General features: G+C 32.6%; 1 protein-coding gene across 1 annotated transcript in view; it reads right to left on the reverse strand.

Moving 5' to 3' along the window:
* wb (wing blister) overlaps positions 1 to 15,365 on the reverse strand; it is a 393,659-nt gene extending 378,294 nt beyond the window's left edge. Inside the window, exons 1-2 of the mRNA XM_089631097.1 lie at positions 15,328 to 15,365; positions 15,101 to 15,269 (exon numbers count right to left, since the gene is read on the reverse strand). Coding sequence (XP_089487223.1) covers positions 15,101 to 15,269; positions 15,328 to 15,365 — 207 coding nt within the window. The remainder of the gene's footprint in view (positions 1 to 15,100; positions 15,270 to 15,327) is intronic.
* Between the last annotated feature and the right edge of the window lie 644 nt (positions 15,366 to 16,009).

The following is a 16,009-nucleotide window of genomic DNA, read 5'->3' on the forward strand; positions in this document are numbered from 1 at the left end:
CATTGAAAAACGGCAAGGATTTTAACCATGCTAACACAAGTAAATTATTATGAAACTAACCAAAAAAACTATTAACCTCCGCGGTATATGGAGAAGTCAGAAATACTAGAACAATAAGTCCTGCCAAATACAAGTAGGTACTTATGTTTTTCTTCTTGTTTAACCATTTTTTATTCAATAATTTTGAAAAAATTGAACATTTAAAAAAATCTATAATGACCCCCATTTAACGTTTTTCATTAAAAATAATTCATGAATTTACGTTTGCCGCGTAGATACATTAAATTCAATTACATTTAATAAATACTTCAGGACATTAAGTAAAGTAAAGTGTTTTACTATGTTATCTACTTACATCTGCAAATTGGTTACGTACATTGAAATAATCTTACAATAAATAGTATAAAACAGAGTCACTATCCGTGTCTGTCTATTTATGCGCTTAGTTCTTCTAAACTACGCGACGGATATTAATAGGGTTTCCACTTTCGTTTAGATAATTTCTTCCGGAAGGTTTATAGATATAATACATGGACATTGTATTTATAGAAAGTAGAGAAAAGTCGAGAAACGCCGGGTACTAGTCAGCTAGTTTATTATAAGATCGATTGTGTGATTTGTAAAAAATGTATTTCATTATTTATTTTCTAATTCGATTTAATTGTGTTTATATAATATATCATATTTTAATATGTAATGCAGGAAACAACAAATTCGATGTAAACTTTTAATGTCTTCAAGCATATTCAAAGAATAGTTGTTTTATATGACAATTTTTGTGAAGCCTGCTTTGTTTATTATTTGATTAGTGTGACATTTATATAATTGTCTCTTACTAAAGTTCTCATTTAACAGATTATTGATTTACTTGAATTATAATATTTTTTTTTTTGTCATTTCTTCAACTATAAAAAATAACTGGTTATTTTAAATTCAGAATACTGTCGAATTTGGCAGCCATCTCTGGTCCGGAGCCCCTAAATACCTGAAAAAAACCCTTGACTCTGTGCAAAAACGGGCGGTCCGTTTGATAGATTCCCCAATCTTAACAAACGGACTGCAATCTTTAGAGCACAGGCGTCGGGTAGGTATGCTGTCCTTGTCTATCGGTATTACAATGGAAGATGCTCTGAGGAACTAGCGTCATTGATCCCTTCCGCACCGGTGCGTAGTCGGGATACACGCCAAACGCGCGCCCAACATTTGTCACATGAGAACGGGTCGCTTCTACGATTCGTTCTTGAGTTCAACAGCTCGGCTGTGGAACGAACTGCCGGCCTCTGTGTTTCCTCCCTCCTACAACATGGGACTCTTCAAGACCCATGTTCACTCCTTCCTCTCCACAAAAAGACCTTCCACACAGCATCCCCAAAGATGACATAGGCCCTGAGGGAAATTATTTTCTTCAGGGCCTCCTGTGTGGAGTTAATATAAAAAAATAAAAATAAAAAAAATAATAATGTTTGGCATAGATACTCATACGATAGATAGCTCCACAAACAAATGTCACCTGTAATTTGGGTTGTGCAGAATGGTATCAATGGAAAATAATTTATTATATTTCATTAATACGTCGTTTTAATAATAAAAATCTCTCACCTTTAGAATTTATATATTTTTTTACAGTTTTTACTAATAACTTTATATCAGTGTTAAAAGCACGTGTTGTGCCGTATATTTTTAAATGGGTAAATAAATAAATTTGAAAAAATAAAATAAAATTTATATAAGATACGATAATAAGAGATTATTATATGTGATAGTACAGGTTTAAAAAAAAAACTTTTTTCGTAATTACAACTTTTTGCGGAACAATTCAGGTAAGAACATAAAATTGGTCCGCCGTGTGGGACTGGCATTATTATTTTGCATTGTTGCTACGTCTACATCACTCTATTTACTTCCGCGCTTCGTGTCAATAACTTTTATTTTATTCGCAAAGGATCTGATAATTTAACGTATCCTTTGTTAACTTGATTGCTTTCATCATAACTTGTTAATGTAGTTTGTCTTTATCCATTAAGGATTTACTAAGACTTAAAGAACATCTTTAATCAGTACATATATTTTCTCCAAAGACTTACTTCTAACATTGTGTTTATTTCTGCGTAATTACTGTGGCAATGCCTGGCTTGACCCATGGTCATTATTTAGGTTAACGGGATACATGATCTAAATAAACATGGAAAGTGGACATGAAAATTAGTTTATTAAAGTTAATAATAGTTAAGTAATTTTTACATTCACAATTTAACTTCATTTTGTTAATTTTATTACAGTTCTCTTTTTGAATTTGTTTAAAACATTGGATATTGTAGTATAATTGTAAACGCCAGACTCTCGGCCTAATGTTGTTTACGTACGGTTTCAATGGATATGGGCCAATCAAAATGTTGCGGCCACGTTCTCGACAAGTTCAGAGCAAATTTATCGAGTAATTTTGTACCTCATTAAGGATATTTAGTAGGCATGTCTGTTGCATGTGAAAAAAGTTATATACCTATTTTACTCCTACCATCACATAGAATAACCTTCCGATGTTAGTGCACTTTACTGTATAATGAACTGTGTATTGTATTTTGTATTACGTATTTAATATGTTTTATTAGTTTAAGTTATAATTTTTGTAATGTTGCCTTTTTTGTTCTTTGATCCATCTTTTCATTTTGTACATGAATTGTTTTTTGCTACTCTGACTTTTAGTTTCGAGTGAAAGATTGTTGAATACTTTTATTGCCTGTTATCTGTGGTGTCTTTGTCCAAACCGTGTGTTTACCGTTGGAGTTTTTAAAAGTTTTTTTGTACGTTAGTTTAACTGGTCCATCAATGATGAGTTGGTTGAAATTTGTCTTTTTGGTCAAAAATATATATTCGGTAAAAGTAGTGTTATTTTATGTATTGTTGACGTATATCTAGTACATAAAACTTATTGAATATTTGGTCTGTGTCAGTGTTCATACAGCATCTTCTTATAATATGAAAGTAGATGTTGGATAATAATATATACTATTCCATTAGTCCGTGTCTTGATATGATCAGACTGAAATAAAACTTGATCGTGAATCGACAAGTTTTCCCGAATAGAACACCTAATTTAGCTGACGTGCATAAAATGATAAATTTATGAATAAGAAAAGTCTAGCCGATAAGGTAAACAGGGTGTCCGGAAACCAGCGGTACAAGTGTTAAACCTGTGAATCTATATCACCTGTGCACAGAAAACTAAAACAATTTTTATTTTTTAATCTGAGCATTTAATTTTTTTCGGCATCTAAAGGGTTTAAGTTTCGATGCATTTTAAAAGAATCCGCGTTTGTCTGTTTGTGCGCTTAGTTCTTCTTAACTACGCAACAGATTTTGAAAGAGTTTTCAGTATGATTTAGAGAATTTCTTCCGGAAGGTTAACATACACAATACATGTAGAAAAAAGTCATGTATTATAATCAAAATTAAAAATATATTTTCGGGCGCTTACATTGCTAACGCTGGGTAAACCTTATGAGATACATACATCAAAGTAATGTGCAACGTAAATGTATAAATGGTATAAATAAATAATATCTTAATAAATTCATTTACAATGAGATTGAAATAAATTAAATTTAAAATTTGTTTACATATTTTAGATTGCCAGATAAAAATTGTTCGAGAGTTAAACAGTCACATTTCAAAAATGCAAATAATTTAAAAGTAAACGTAAATAATTTAAACGTAAAAAATACATGAAAGTGTGTTTTATGTATTTTTTACGTTCACCTTTATTTATGTAGCTTTTATTGTTATTTACCTTGAAATGAACAAAGCTTGTGGGTGTTGGGCGTTGTGATATTGAATGAAACAATAAAGCCATTGCGTTTTAGTGAAATTCCTTGCAAACAATGGATACGGCGACCACAAAAGCCGCATTAATATGATGCTTGCTACAAACACAACTTGTTCGCTGTACGCTGTACCACTTGGACCGGGGTAGGGGTGCTATTGTTAATGCATTTACGTAAAACTCGCTTATTTGGCAATATTCTATTTCCCAAGGTTTGTTCTGCAGTTAGTAGTTATGTCACAAAAATGTTTATTTTTAACTCTGAACGAATGATAACATTGCTTCAAACATTACATAATAAAACTGTTATAAACGCATATGTACGCAGATGTAGCGGATCTGTTTAACTGCACAGAAGCTTGGTACAGAAAGGATATACTATAATATCTTGTAAATCATTATTAACTAAGCCTTAGTCTACTCATACTTGTTAATAATATTTAGTATATACTTGAATATCCTTCTAGAGCTTGTATTAATTTTATACTTCTTTCGTCATTTTATGATAAAATTTCACACTTAATTGTTGTTTCCGTTTAAATTATTACTAGTGTTTGATTATGCTTGTTTTCTGTGAAATGTAATTATTGTGTATCGTATATTTATACCGTTGATATCACAAAAATACATATATATATACATATTCGTTGAAAATTTGTTAAATAATCTCGCTTAAAATTATCCATATACCCAAGACTTATTTATACATACAGGGTAAAACTTACTGATTTTAAATATTGCTAATTTATTAAAAATCTGTTCAAATTATTCGTTTTATTGTTAAAACCAGGACTTGATGCCTATAAAGAATGAATTAACAAATTTCATAACAAAATAACAGTATAACCCAAATATGTTATGAGGAATTCGGAACACGTGTTCTTTAAAATAATAATAATTTCGTATTTTATTAATTCTGACAAGGTTACCTGCGTTGAACCAAAACCCCCTAGATCACAAGGCCGGGACACTGAATCAAATCAGCCTGTATGAGAACTTTATATATTTTTAAAATCAACTAAAACATGTTAAAATGTTTTAGTAAATAGGAATAAATGGAAAAAAAGAAATAAAATGATAATATTTGTAAGATCCCATACAAGTTAGGAGGCTAAGTGTCCTGGCCATGTTATCTAGGAGGTTTTGGTTGAACACGTGTTTAGATATATTATTAGGGACTAATATTTTATTAGGAAATGATTGGTTAACATTGGAAATATTTTTAACAGTTTAATCCGTGCTCATTTTTCTCAATGTTCATATAACTAACTCACGTAGAAACCTAGATTGAAGACAAACAATAATTACTTTCAGAATATTAATTTATACACAACGTAACAGTATTTTTGATTTCTTAGAAAGCAGATCGAAAAAAGAAATTTTATTGGGTTCTTTATGTGATGTGGATTAAATACTCGTAGTTTCCTTCTTTTATTACCGTTTTTTCCGGACGCCACGTATAAATGTTAGATACATTTATACGATGTAATAAATTTAAAAAGTTGAATTATCTTCTGAAACATCAGTGGTTTCTTAAACGGTGTTGGGTTCTGACTTCTGATTATAAGATTCCAGATAGAATATAACAGTATTTTAATGGAAAAAACATTGTTTTTAACACCTTGTACCTACTCTGCAGATAGAAAATAGCATATTCCAAACAGTCACATATCAAAATGTCCTGGCTATTTTAGTACAGTATTTAATTTTAATTAACTTTATATACACCCCTATTTAATAATAATAATGATTTCATTATTTGTTTAGTGCCGTTTTTGTGAAAAAATCACCCCAAGGGCACTTAATTTATGCATTTAATTTATTCCCATCACTTCGAATTATAACTAACTGTGTACCCGGCGTTGTGAATGATTTGGATTAATGTTTTGAGGTTGAATTCTATGACAAACAACAACTTTTCTCTACTTTCTGTAAATACGATATGTATATATTATATGCCTATATAAACCTTACCGAAGAAATTCTCTAAATGATAGTAAAAACTCTATCAAAATCCTTTGCGTAGTTTAGAAGAACTAAGGGCAATAACAGACAGACGCGGATGACGACTTTATTTTATACTATTTAGAGATTAATTTTAGCTTACACTCGTTTCATAGCTAGAGTAAGATAGTAGATATTCATCCAAATATTCGACAAGTTTCAAAACCAATTTTCCTTTCGTGAGGATAAACGTATTATTAATTTTTAATTACATTATTTCGCGTATTATAATATTAGACATGAAAGCAATTTCGTGAAATATATTGAATAATTTTGAAATGTTTCGTTTGGCACCGACCATTATAAAAATAATAGTGAGGGGGAGGAGAAGCAATCCTATCGTACAAATAATTTACAGTATCCAATTCATTCATTACACAACAAAAACTGTTTTTTTTTAGTTGCGTAACTTATGAGAGAAGGTTGGAAATATTAAAAAAAAACCTTTCTGTAAAGCTACGTAAAATTTTATCGTGGTCGGAACTTTGAATTCGATTTGAAAAATGTAATATTGAATTCTACCAAGAAAAAGAAAGAACGATCTGATGGCTTATTTTATTGGCGTGGTATTAAATTATGTATGCAAAATACTCAGCAAAATTCATATTTAAAAGTTTCAGTTTGACATTTAAACTATGCGACGAGCAGTATTACAAGTTTAACTGCAGTTGAATTCTCTAATTCATGGAAGAGATGCATGGAAATGAAAAAACTTCCTTGTGTGGGGAAATTTCAATACCAGCTTCGCGAAACCGCAGCACGGTAAGCTCAAATGAAAAACTTCGTTCGTATCGTATTATTTACATTCATATACACACTATTTCAAGGTGGCACCGTCTATTTATTTGTGTTTTAAATTATGATATTAATGTATATTTAGAAAGATTTTTTTATTTTTATGATTTTAGAAGCATAATTGTGTATTTTTTGTGAGTTAATTGTTAATATAAAAAACCTCTTGCCCTACCTATTGTGTTACTATAATAAAATATAAAATAACAAATTAAACATCGTATCTGACAAATTTGTGTTCCGAAAAAAATCGTTGGTTTGTATTTTAAATTTACGCTCATCAAAATGCTTAACAAAAGTATTTTTGTTTTTATTTTATGTATCCTCATATTCGTATAGTAAATAGAGGAAAAATATATATTTTAATTACTTATTATTATTATCATCAAGTCACAAATAATTGCCAAAGTTGCCTCTAAAATTATGTAAAATCGAATTCCACAATACCTTATTATTTATACTTTAAATAAAATATATAAATTAACTTATATCTGTACTACCTTTTGATTAAAAAGATAACTATTCATTTTTTTTTCTTCATATGAAGCGGTTACTTTGTGATGTGACATTATAATTTAAAATTAAACAATAACTTTGTAAACATCACTTATAGGTAAATGGTAAATGGTAAATGGTAAATGGCGTCAGTCTATTACATAAAAACGGAATAGGTCTAAGGTTGGATAACTTAGAGGCGCTAGAGTTAAGGAAAGCCAAAAACGTCAATAGCAAAGTCATCAACAACCAAATAAACTCAGATTGTTCCCTATTGACAAAGAGCACTCGCCTCTCAATATCCCACCTATCCCTACCTCTTCCACTGTAGCTCAGACTGTCCACCTACCGTGATATCAACACATGTTGATTTGTATTTTAGATGTTTAGTATTATACTGCCCTGATGAAGCTACGGTTGTAGCGAAACCCGGTCGGCATTAAGTATTTATCTATAAGTGATGTTTACAAAGTTATTGTTTAATTTTAAAAGATAATTATTCAGTTTAATTGGGTATTTTGAATTTAGTTTTGTATAAAAAAAGGCCGCCCAGCCATTCCTCTTACGAACAAATTTATTTATTTTGATAGATATATATTGTATTTGAGAAAGCATTAAGGTTTTGTGTAACATAATCATTAATTGTATACCGTATTGAGGTCATATACCGCTACGTAATCCCAAGAAGAGATATATTTTTGACCGATCACAACCTAACAACTGATTGGCTATGCATATAGGAACCAGGCGGGTTCCTTCACTTCCGCTAATACTAGATCACAATACATGTTTTCATTGAAAATAATAAAAAAATAATGAAGCTCCATTATTGTTTTTTTTATAGAATATCGCGGAATGATCACCTCCTGTAAATTCACGGAACCACCCTGAAAAACGATGTATTATGAACTTTAATATAACAAGGCATGTATTACTTTCATATGTTGTCCTCAGTTGTATCTAATATCGATAGCGTAGTGGGAAACATTTGAAAAAAACCATCAATCACGCCACATCAACATCAACATCAAACATTCTGTAGTCAAATATAACCCGAGGAAGTGGCAGCTAGAATATCAATATTGTTGAATTGTTTGTATTGCCAACTGAATACCTTTACATACTTACTCAAATGTTATGCTTCTGCTGTAGGCATGATTCTATATATTTTAATCTCATTCAAATATTGACAAATAAATGTAGCAGTCTATCGGGTGTATTTTGGGACAAATAAATTAACTACGGAAGTAGTTTTTAGCAAAATTTTCTTTTTTATAAAAAAAACTGTCATATTTAGTGGTTGAAGTCTAATTTATAACAATTTTAAAGACAACTAAAGTCACTTATTTATATAAGACCATTTAAATCCTGGGCATAGGTCGATTAAACTGTTTTTTTGTTCAAGAAAGAATTTTGAAGCTTGAATTTTTTTGCTCAATTAACAGAAATAAGGTGAATATAAAGCATTCTCAGATACGCCCATTAGATCTATCAATTTATCTCCTCAATGGTAGTTAAAAAATTACATAGACCATTGACGTTTTCAACGTCATTTACAGTGGAAGATTAGCGATTATCTTTTGATGCATAACACAAAATAGTAATGGTTGCTGTACTCAAAATGCGTTTGCTCAAAAGTGCATTTTACGACCGTGGCCTATATCACCATATCGCTTATCATACAATCCCATAAAGCGCGTCATACGAGACAGATAATATATACTATACTTGAAGGCGTGGCCTAATGATACACCGTGAAAATAATGCCACCCCTTCAGAAGTCAGAAAAATTAGGGAGCTGCTGTGGTCACGCGGCTCTCAGCTGTCAAGTTAACAGATCCCGTAAAAAGAAATGATATTCCGTGCTCTCCCACTGTTTACTGTTTTACAGAGACTATGAGAAATTAAATAAATAGGTAAATTTTATTTTATTTTGGAAAACGAAGAGTTTTAAAATTTGATAATGTACATTCAGTGCAATATGTGTAAATAGTAAACCAATAAAAGGTTTTCACTGATGTATCTTAATTTAGTGAATATAAAAGAGTTACATTCGACTATAGATTTATAGGATTATGGGGAGAGAGGAGAGGGATGAATTTAGTCTGAGTTGAGTAACAAGTATTGTGTGAATATTAATTTTTTATTTTAGTTTTGTAAATGTGAGGTTCTGTGTTAAATAAGTCGAAATCACCGTATTGAGTGTTCAACATGTATGAAGCGCTGTTAATGAATGTGTTCTGATATTTTATTTTGTTATTTGATTATTTGAATATTACATTTAATTACAATAATGACGTATTATCCATTTCACTAGATGTGTAACGCCTGTGTTGAGATGGCATTTACAGAGTGGTTGTTAACTAGGTTTTTGTTCACACTATATTATGAAAATTCCAGATAAAATAAAATCAGTATTTTATTTCATATTTAAATTATACAATTCAAGAATGAATGTAGAAGGTGAAGACGAAGCGAGAATAATTTGAAGTAATTAAGTAACACAGTAGGTAATTTTTTAAATATGTTATGAAATACTTCTAGTGATTCGAGTTAGTATTGCATTGAGGAATGTTTAATGTGTGGTTTTGTCTGGTGGGTACTCTTAATTAAATTCTTTGAAGTAGTTCCGGGAATTCTACCACAAAGGTGGCTATTTTTTGTAAAAATAGTACTAATCCGGAATCGGTAGACTTTCTAGTGACGAAATCCTAAAAAAACGCGTCTGACTCCTCATCCTCGTCAGATGTTATAATATAATAACATAACATTTATATAGCGCAGTTTTGTGTTGTTTCACTTCAAGTGCGCTTAACTATAATAAACTTAAAATAAAATTTCCTATTGTGTTCCTTTAAAATTAGTGTTACTATTATATTTTGTTATTAATTATATTATTGAATTATGTTTTGGTATAAAGGAGAAGATGATGTACGGCGAAGACACGTAATAATTTTCTTAACGTCCTGTTGTCTAAATGAAAACTGCTAACTCGCCGTGAGGAGAAAGATAATATAAGTGAATCAACTAAACCACAGAACACATAACTGGCTTAGAGAATATTCTGACATCACAGAAATTTATAATTGAATGGCGCAACTTAAATGGGAATGGGTCGACCAAGTGCTTACTACCCCGGAGACTGGAGACCATGAGAAAAGGGTCTTCGGAAAGACCACATAAGAGATGAGTTCATATGGTGCGGAGAGCTAATATGGCATACCCTAGCCACAAAAAGAAATTACTGGAAGAACGAAGGCCATTTACCAGCAATGGTTACCAGCAAATAACATCAATACCATTGAAGAGATATAACGATAGATTTGTGTTGTGAGCGTGTGCCCGAAGCTTGCAATTTTTTTTTCACTTTTTGTGAATTTGATCAAAGCATACTGAATTTGTATTAGTTTAGGTAGCGCACAAGAGTCAGAACTGTCTGGTGCCAGTGAGCCTGGGGCATCCCCAATCGGGATATGTTGTGAGGGAAGGAGATGATAAGAGGGAGGTGGGAAAGTGTCTGGCTATTCCGATCTGGTCACCAATCACGGCTAAAGCCAGTTGAAGAAACGTTTTTTTTCTGAGTCTGGTCTCACATTACTGGTTAACCTTTCGCGTACCGGTTTCACCTTATTACAAGCATCTTCAGACCAGTCTATCATCGAAAAAACGGCGCTACAATTTTTTTCAAAATATTATTATAGTAAAAAGACAACTGTGAAACCTGTTTACCAATCCTTCTCATACTCCTACAGGAGTTGCATTCTATAGTTCAGAGGCCTCTCATATGTAGATATCAATGTGTAATGTGTCTAATACCTAATGCGGGCCCGTCGGCACTAAACGAAATCCTTTGGCCAGTAATTGGAGGGTTTTAGTCATGGACTTGTTCTTTGTGGGACTTACAATGGCGAGATTCTAATTCTAGAGAGAAACCATTACCGACCATGGGGCATTATACCATTAGACATAAAGCCAGGGGTCCCGAACCCGCAGCTTGTGGGCACCAATTACCACGGCTTGCTTGTTTTGTTGTGTTGTAGTTACTTATTATTATTATTTATTATTTATTTAGTGAATGCATTTTGTTGTTTGTGTGAAGGTGGACTTACAGATTGGTAGCAGTTTTTCCAACAGATCTAGAGTATACAAGTCACGAATGCTATGACGAAATTTAAGATTTTAATTATATCATGTACTCGCCGTAATTTTCTTCATGAAAAGTTAATAAATTGAGAAGTGATGGACGCGGCTAATATTTTGTATGATTTAAGAAAAAAACATCAGGGGACCACCACAGAGTTCCTATAACTGATGACAAGGCAAGGAGGTTTGATTGATTCTCTACTCCAATCAATTCGATTTCTTTATTTGTTTTAAATTTAGACTAGCTTGTTTTTTAGATACGTCTATCACCCGTGTAATAAATATAATTATACCTTATAAAAAAGTGCGTCTGTGGGGGGTTTGTTTTTCATATAAATCTACAATTTTATTCCGATATTCATGTAATTGTGCACACCTGATCTTCAGAGAAAACAACTGTTTTCTCAAATTTTCGGAAAACAACCTCTTTTCATTTTTGCTAACCTTTAATGCAGAATTCTAATACTTCTTGCTGAAAATTTGCACAATTTAGGTTCACAGAAAAAGGAAAATTTCTGTCTAATTTATTAGATATGTGGAAAAACTCTGCTCAAAGTCCGGGCAACACCGGGGACTTCAATTGGTAAAAGTATAAGTATTTATTTTATTTCCACCATCCCTTTGTGCTCTGCCAAATAAATAGCAAGAGATAACGAATTTGCTGCCTAAAAAACAATGAGTATTTGTATCATAGGACAGCACACCTTCAATAGTAATAATAATAAACCGACAGACATTAATCATGAAAAACTTACATCCCCGTAACAAAACCCAAAAATGTACTAACTTCTATGACAATACGTTCTCCTGGTCGTAGATTGGGATGTGAATTTCGTGTCAAGTTCCATGTGATTGTTTATCCCTCCTAACAACTAAGTTGGGTACATTCAAACTCATTTTAATACTTGCTTTTATATATATATATTTTTTTTTTTTTAAAGAAAGACAAACATTCCCAGGTTACGAATAACCCAACAATGTTTGAAAATCTCCTACTACCACCACAGAAAGCCGAAAATGTTGCTTGTGTTGTGATGGAGGACTTAGCCTTATTTTATTATGCAACGTTACTGACGGCGATGTTGATTAAAATTGGCCCATTGAGATGTTACTTTAGCCCTTTGTGTAAGGTCAGTAGTGCTCCCAGCCAATATAGAAATGCTGTGGACCCCTGCGTTAGACCAGGACGTCCATACCATTAGGCGTATCACAGAACAATAAATCCAGTTTGTTCCACTACTGATTGAATTCAAAGACCGATTAAGGGGCAGGATGCACGAGGCTGGATGAATGTCTTGATTACTGACATATTAATTCGTTTGTAACGATTAACCACGAGAAATTACTTAAGTTGAGCTTTAAGGCTACATAGTAAGCGTTTAGAAAAAGAAGAAGGTAATTTGAAAGGGAGGTGATAAAATATAATAAGCCGTAATTGGTAATTGAAGTACTAGTACATATTGAATTTTTTGCGGGTTGGAAATAAGCCGACGTGGCTCAGTGGTCCAGAGTGTCTGACCGGACATCAAAAAGCGCGGGTTCAATTCCCGTCGGCGGCATTTATTTTTACTCGGGAGAATTTGTATTGATATTAGAGGCGACTAATTATTTCTTATGATAATTTATGATTATCCATGGTGATGGTAATATACGATAACATTAATAATATTGAATCCAAATTCAAAGGAAAAACACAAATTTAAGGTTAACGGATAGGTAGCCTACCATGCGAGAAATCCGAGTTTACCCTAATAATATTATAAAAAGATTTATTTATCTAAAAATAATCTAATCTCGTATTTTGTTTTTAAATACACATTCCATTTAGACGCAGATAGCTTGAAAAGAAAAAAATGTAAAACATTCAAATTTTAGTTAATTTTTTCAAATTTTCCGCCTTAGAAACTTTAGAAATCAACAAAAAAATAAAATTTAAAATTAATATAGTGAACAAAATAATAGCATAATATAAATCACCATGGCCAAACGTGGTTCTTTATTTTATCTCCTCCCCATCTCCCCCTCAAACACTCCACCCCCTCTACCGGTTAAAGCAATATCTAATTATTTATGTACATCTCAGTTAGTTTAAAAAAAAATTAGTGAATGATACGAATTTATCGGAATAGGTTGCGAAATATTAAGAAAAAAAAGTAGCGAATGCACGTTAAAAAAGCAAAATAAAACTGATGAAATAACAATAATAATTGTGCCACTTTTTTTATCGACCAAAAACTAATAGTATTAATATCCTTATGCATTCGTTGTAATTAAATTAATACATTCAGTTACATGGGAACATAATCATTCATTTGATGGAGCGGGATAAAATTGATTAGTGTGCGTCCCGCGGACGCCAAAATGCATAAATCACGTGAGAAATATTGACAGTTGTCATAAATGTCCATTAAGGCATTATTTATAGGCTTTCGTGATTGAAATTCAAATAAATTAAATTCTATCTCTACACCATACAACATGTTGATGGTGGAAATTTGTTCATGTTGGTTAAGCTTGTCTTTACAAAACACAGGTAGATACAGAAGCAAACATTGTTTGTAAAACTCAAGGTAGTTATTCGTGTATCTACACCAACTTATGCATATACAGGATGTCCGGGGGTAAAGTGAAAGTGTGTAAAGTAACTTCGGGCGGGTGATTCTATATCATTTTAGAAGTAGAAAACATAACACATTTCGGAATTCCAACGTTTTAAGGTAGTTGTTAAGTAAATTAAGTTGAATTTTTTGTATGGGAAAATAAATATTCTTCTATGGAAGCATATTTTAGTATGGGAAAAAAAAGTTGGAATTTCGAAAAAAAAGTTATTTATCTTTTTTACTTCTACCATCATGTAGAATCACCTCCCGAAGTTAGTGCACTTTACCCCCGAACACCCTGTATAGTTGATTATTTTTCGCTTTACTTGATCGAATTGGAGAACGAATTGAGGCTAAATGGTCTAATAAAATCACACGTCTGCCATACCAAGCGTTACTGGAGCGATAATTATTTTTCTTCGCTGGACTACATTTCCAGCATTAGTATTTATTGAAACATTTTTTTTAAATATCTGTGAAACTGATTTATGACACTCGGTTGTGTATAGGAATTTAATTTTACGCTTAACTTTACAAGCGAACGCCTCCCCTCAGGAAATACCAATAGAATTCTGTACGGCAATCATTCGAATGGCATTTGGCATGGTATTCTGAGCATTTGTCCAAGCCCTTTCAACTCTCAAGACGGGCGCCGCTGTGAAAGCTAAGGGAGACAGTAGTCTATGCGATGGTTATGACAAATATAATGATAAATATGATGATAGTTACGATAATAAGCATACTTATAAGATATTATAACGTTGATACTAAACTAATGATGACAATGATTCTAAAAAAATCTAATATTACCCAAGTAGTACTATAACGATTAACAATTATTATGATGACAATTATGACAGCGATAATACTGATGGTGATAATGATGAAAATTATAGTAATTATACTGATGAAAATTATGTAAATGATGATGTTGGATGCTAGTAAAAATGTAGATGATGATGACGAGAGTGATAATAATTATAATTGTGACATTGGCGACAGAGGGAATAGTAATGATAATTAAGGAAAAAATAACGGTGATTTAGGAAATAAAAATGGTGATTATGTTGGTTATAATTATAAAAGTAGTTTTATAATTTATTGAGACATTTCATAATGCAGAACAAGCACGTGTGAACTCGTCAAATAAGAACACCAATCAAGGCGTTGCGTTGTTTCCTCGACTACTAGTACGACACTAAACACGAGACAAATATCAGCAAGCGGTAAGGAAAAAGACACTCACCTGTCCCAGATCCAGCGTGACGGTGATGTACTGGAAGTCTTCACCCTCGGCTAGTGAGGGACTCTGCCACCAGTGGTTGGTGTTGCCGTCGATTGCGTTCTGCACGGGGTGCCTCTTGGCGGGGTCCGGGCTGTGGGCATCGCACACCGCGCAGTGGGCCGCACGACTTCTAGATGCAAACACAGCTTTTAAATGGAGCTCGAAGACTTTCTTACAATTTGTGGTACCTTCTAGAAAATCGAATGGGGAAACAGCTCTCAGTCATCAAGACATGTAAGTCTCTAGAAGGTAACTATAATTTCAGTTTTGTGAAGCAACTGGCCAATAATGATATAATAATTTATTGTTGTTGGCTACTGCCATCTGAGTAAATGTTTTGTATAATAGGTTCTGCGCAATAAAATTAAAACTTCATCAAATTATTTGTTACGAACATAGAATAAAATACCAACCACAATTGATCAGAGCATTGAAGATCCCTATTATGATGGGGTAATATATTATCTACATAGCGAAGAAATCAAAAATTAAAAGTATTATTAGAAACGTCACCTCGGCTGATCCCTGCAGAACTCTTCGCGGCCGTTCTCCCCGCAGGTGGCGTTGGCCTCGATGCGCGCCTTGGTGGCTAGGTTGAAGATGCTGGGCCAGGAACCACCCAGTCCGGGGCTGGTGGCTGCACCCACCCCTACATTGCTGGGGTGGCTGATGAGGAAGCGACGTGCTGAAAGAGAAGAAAAAGATAGTTATTAGTTATTTGAATTTATTAGCAACAAAATATATGGCATTGAGTTATATGCAAAAACATCAACAATCTTTGATCAGGATTCAGGATTGCTGTAAGTATGATATTTGAAAGCTTTTTTGACTCTTTTGAACTTATTTTCACAACCGTTTATTGGATGTATT

The sequence above is a fragment of the Hesperophylax consimilis genome, chromosome 4 (assembly GCF_061612785.1).
Source record: "Hesperophylax consimilis isolate HC1 chromosome 4, BYU_Hcon_1.0, whole genome shotgun sequence".
NCBI classification, from domain to species: Eukaryota; Metazoa; Arthropoda; class Insecta; order Trichoptera; family Limnephilidae; genus Hesperophylax; species Hesperophylax consimilis.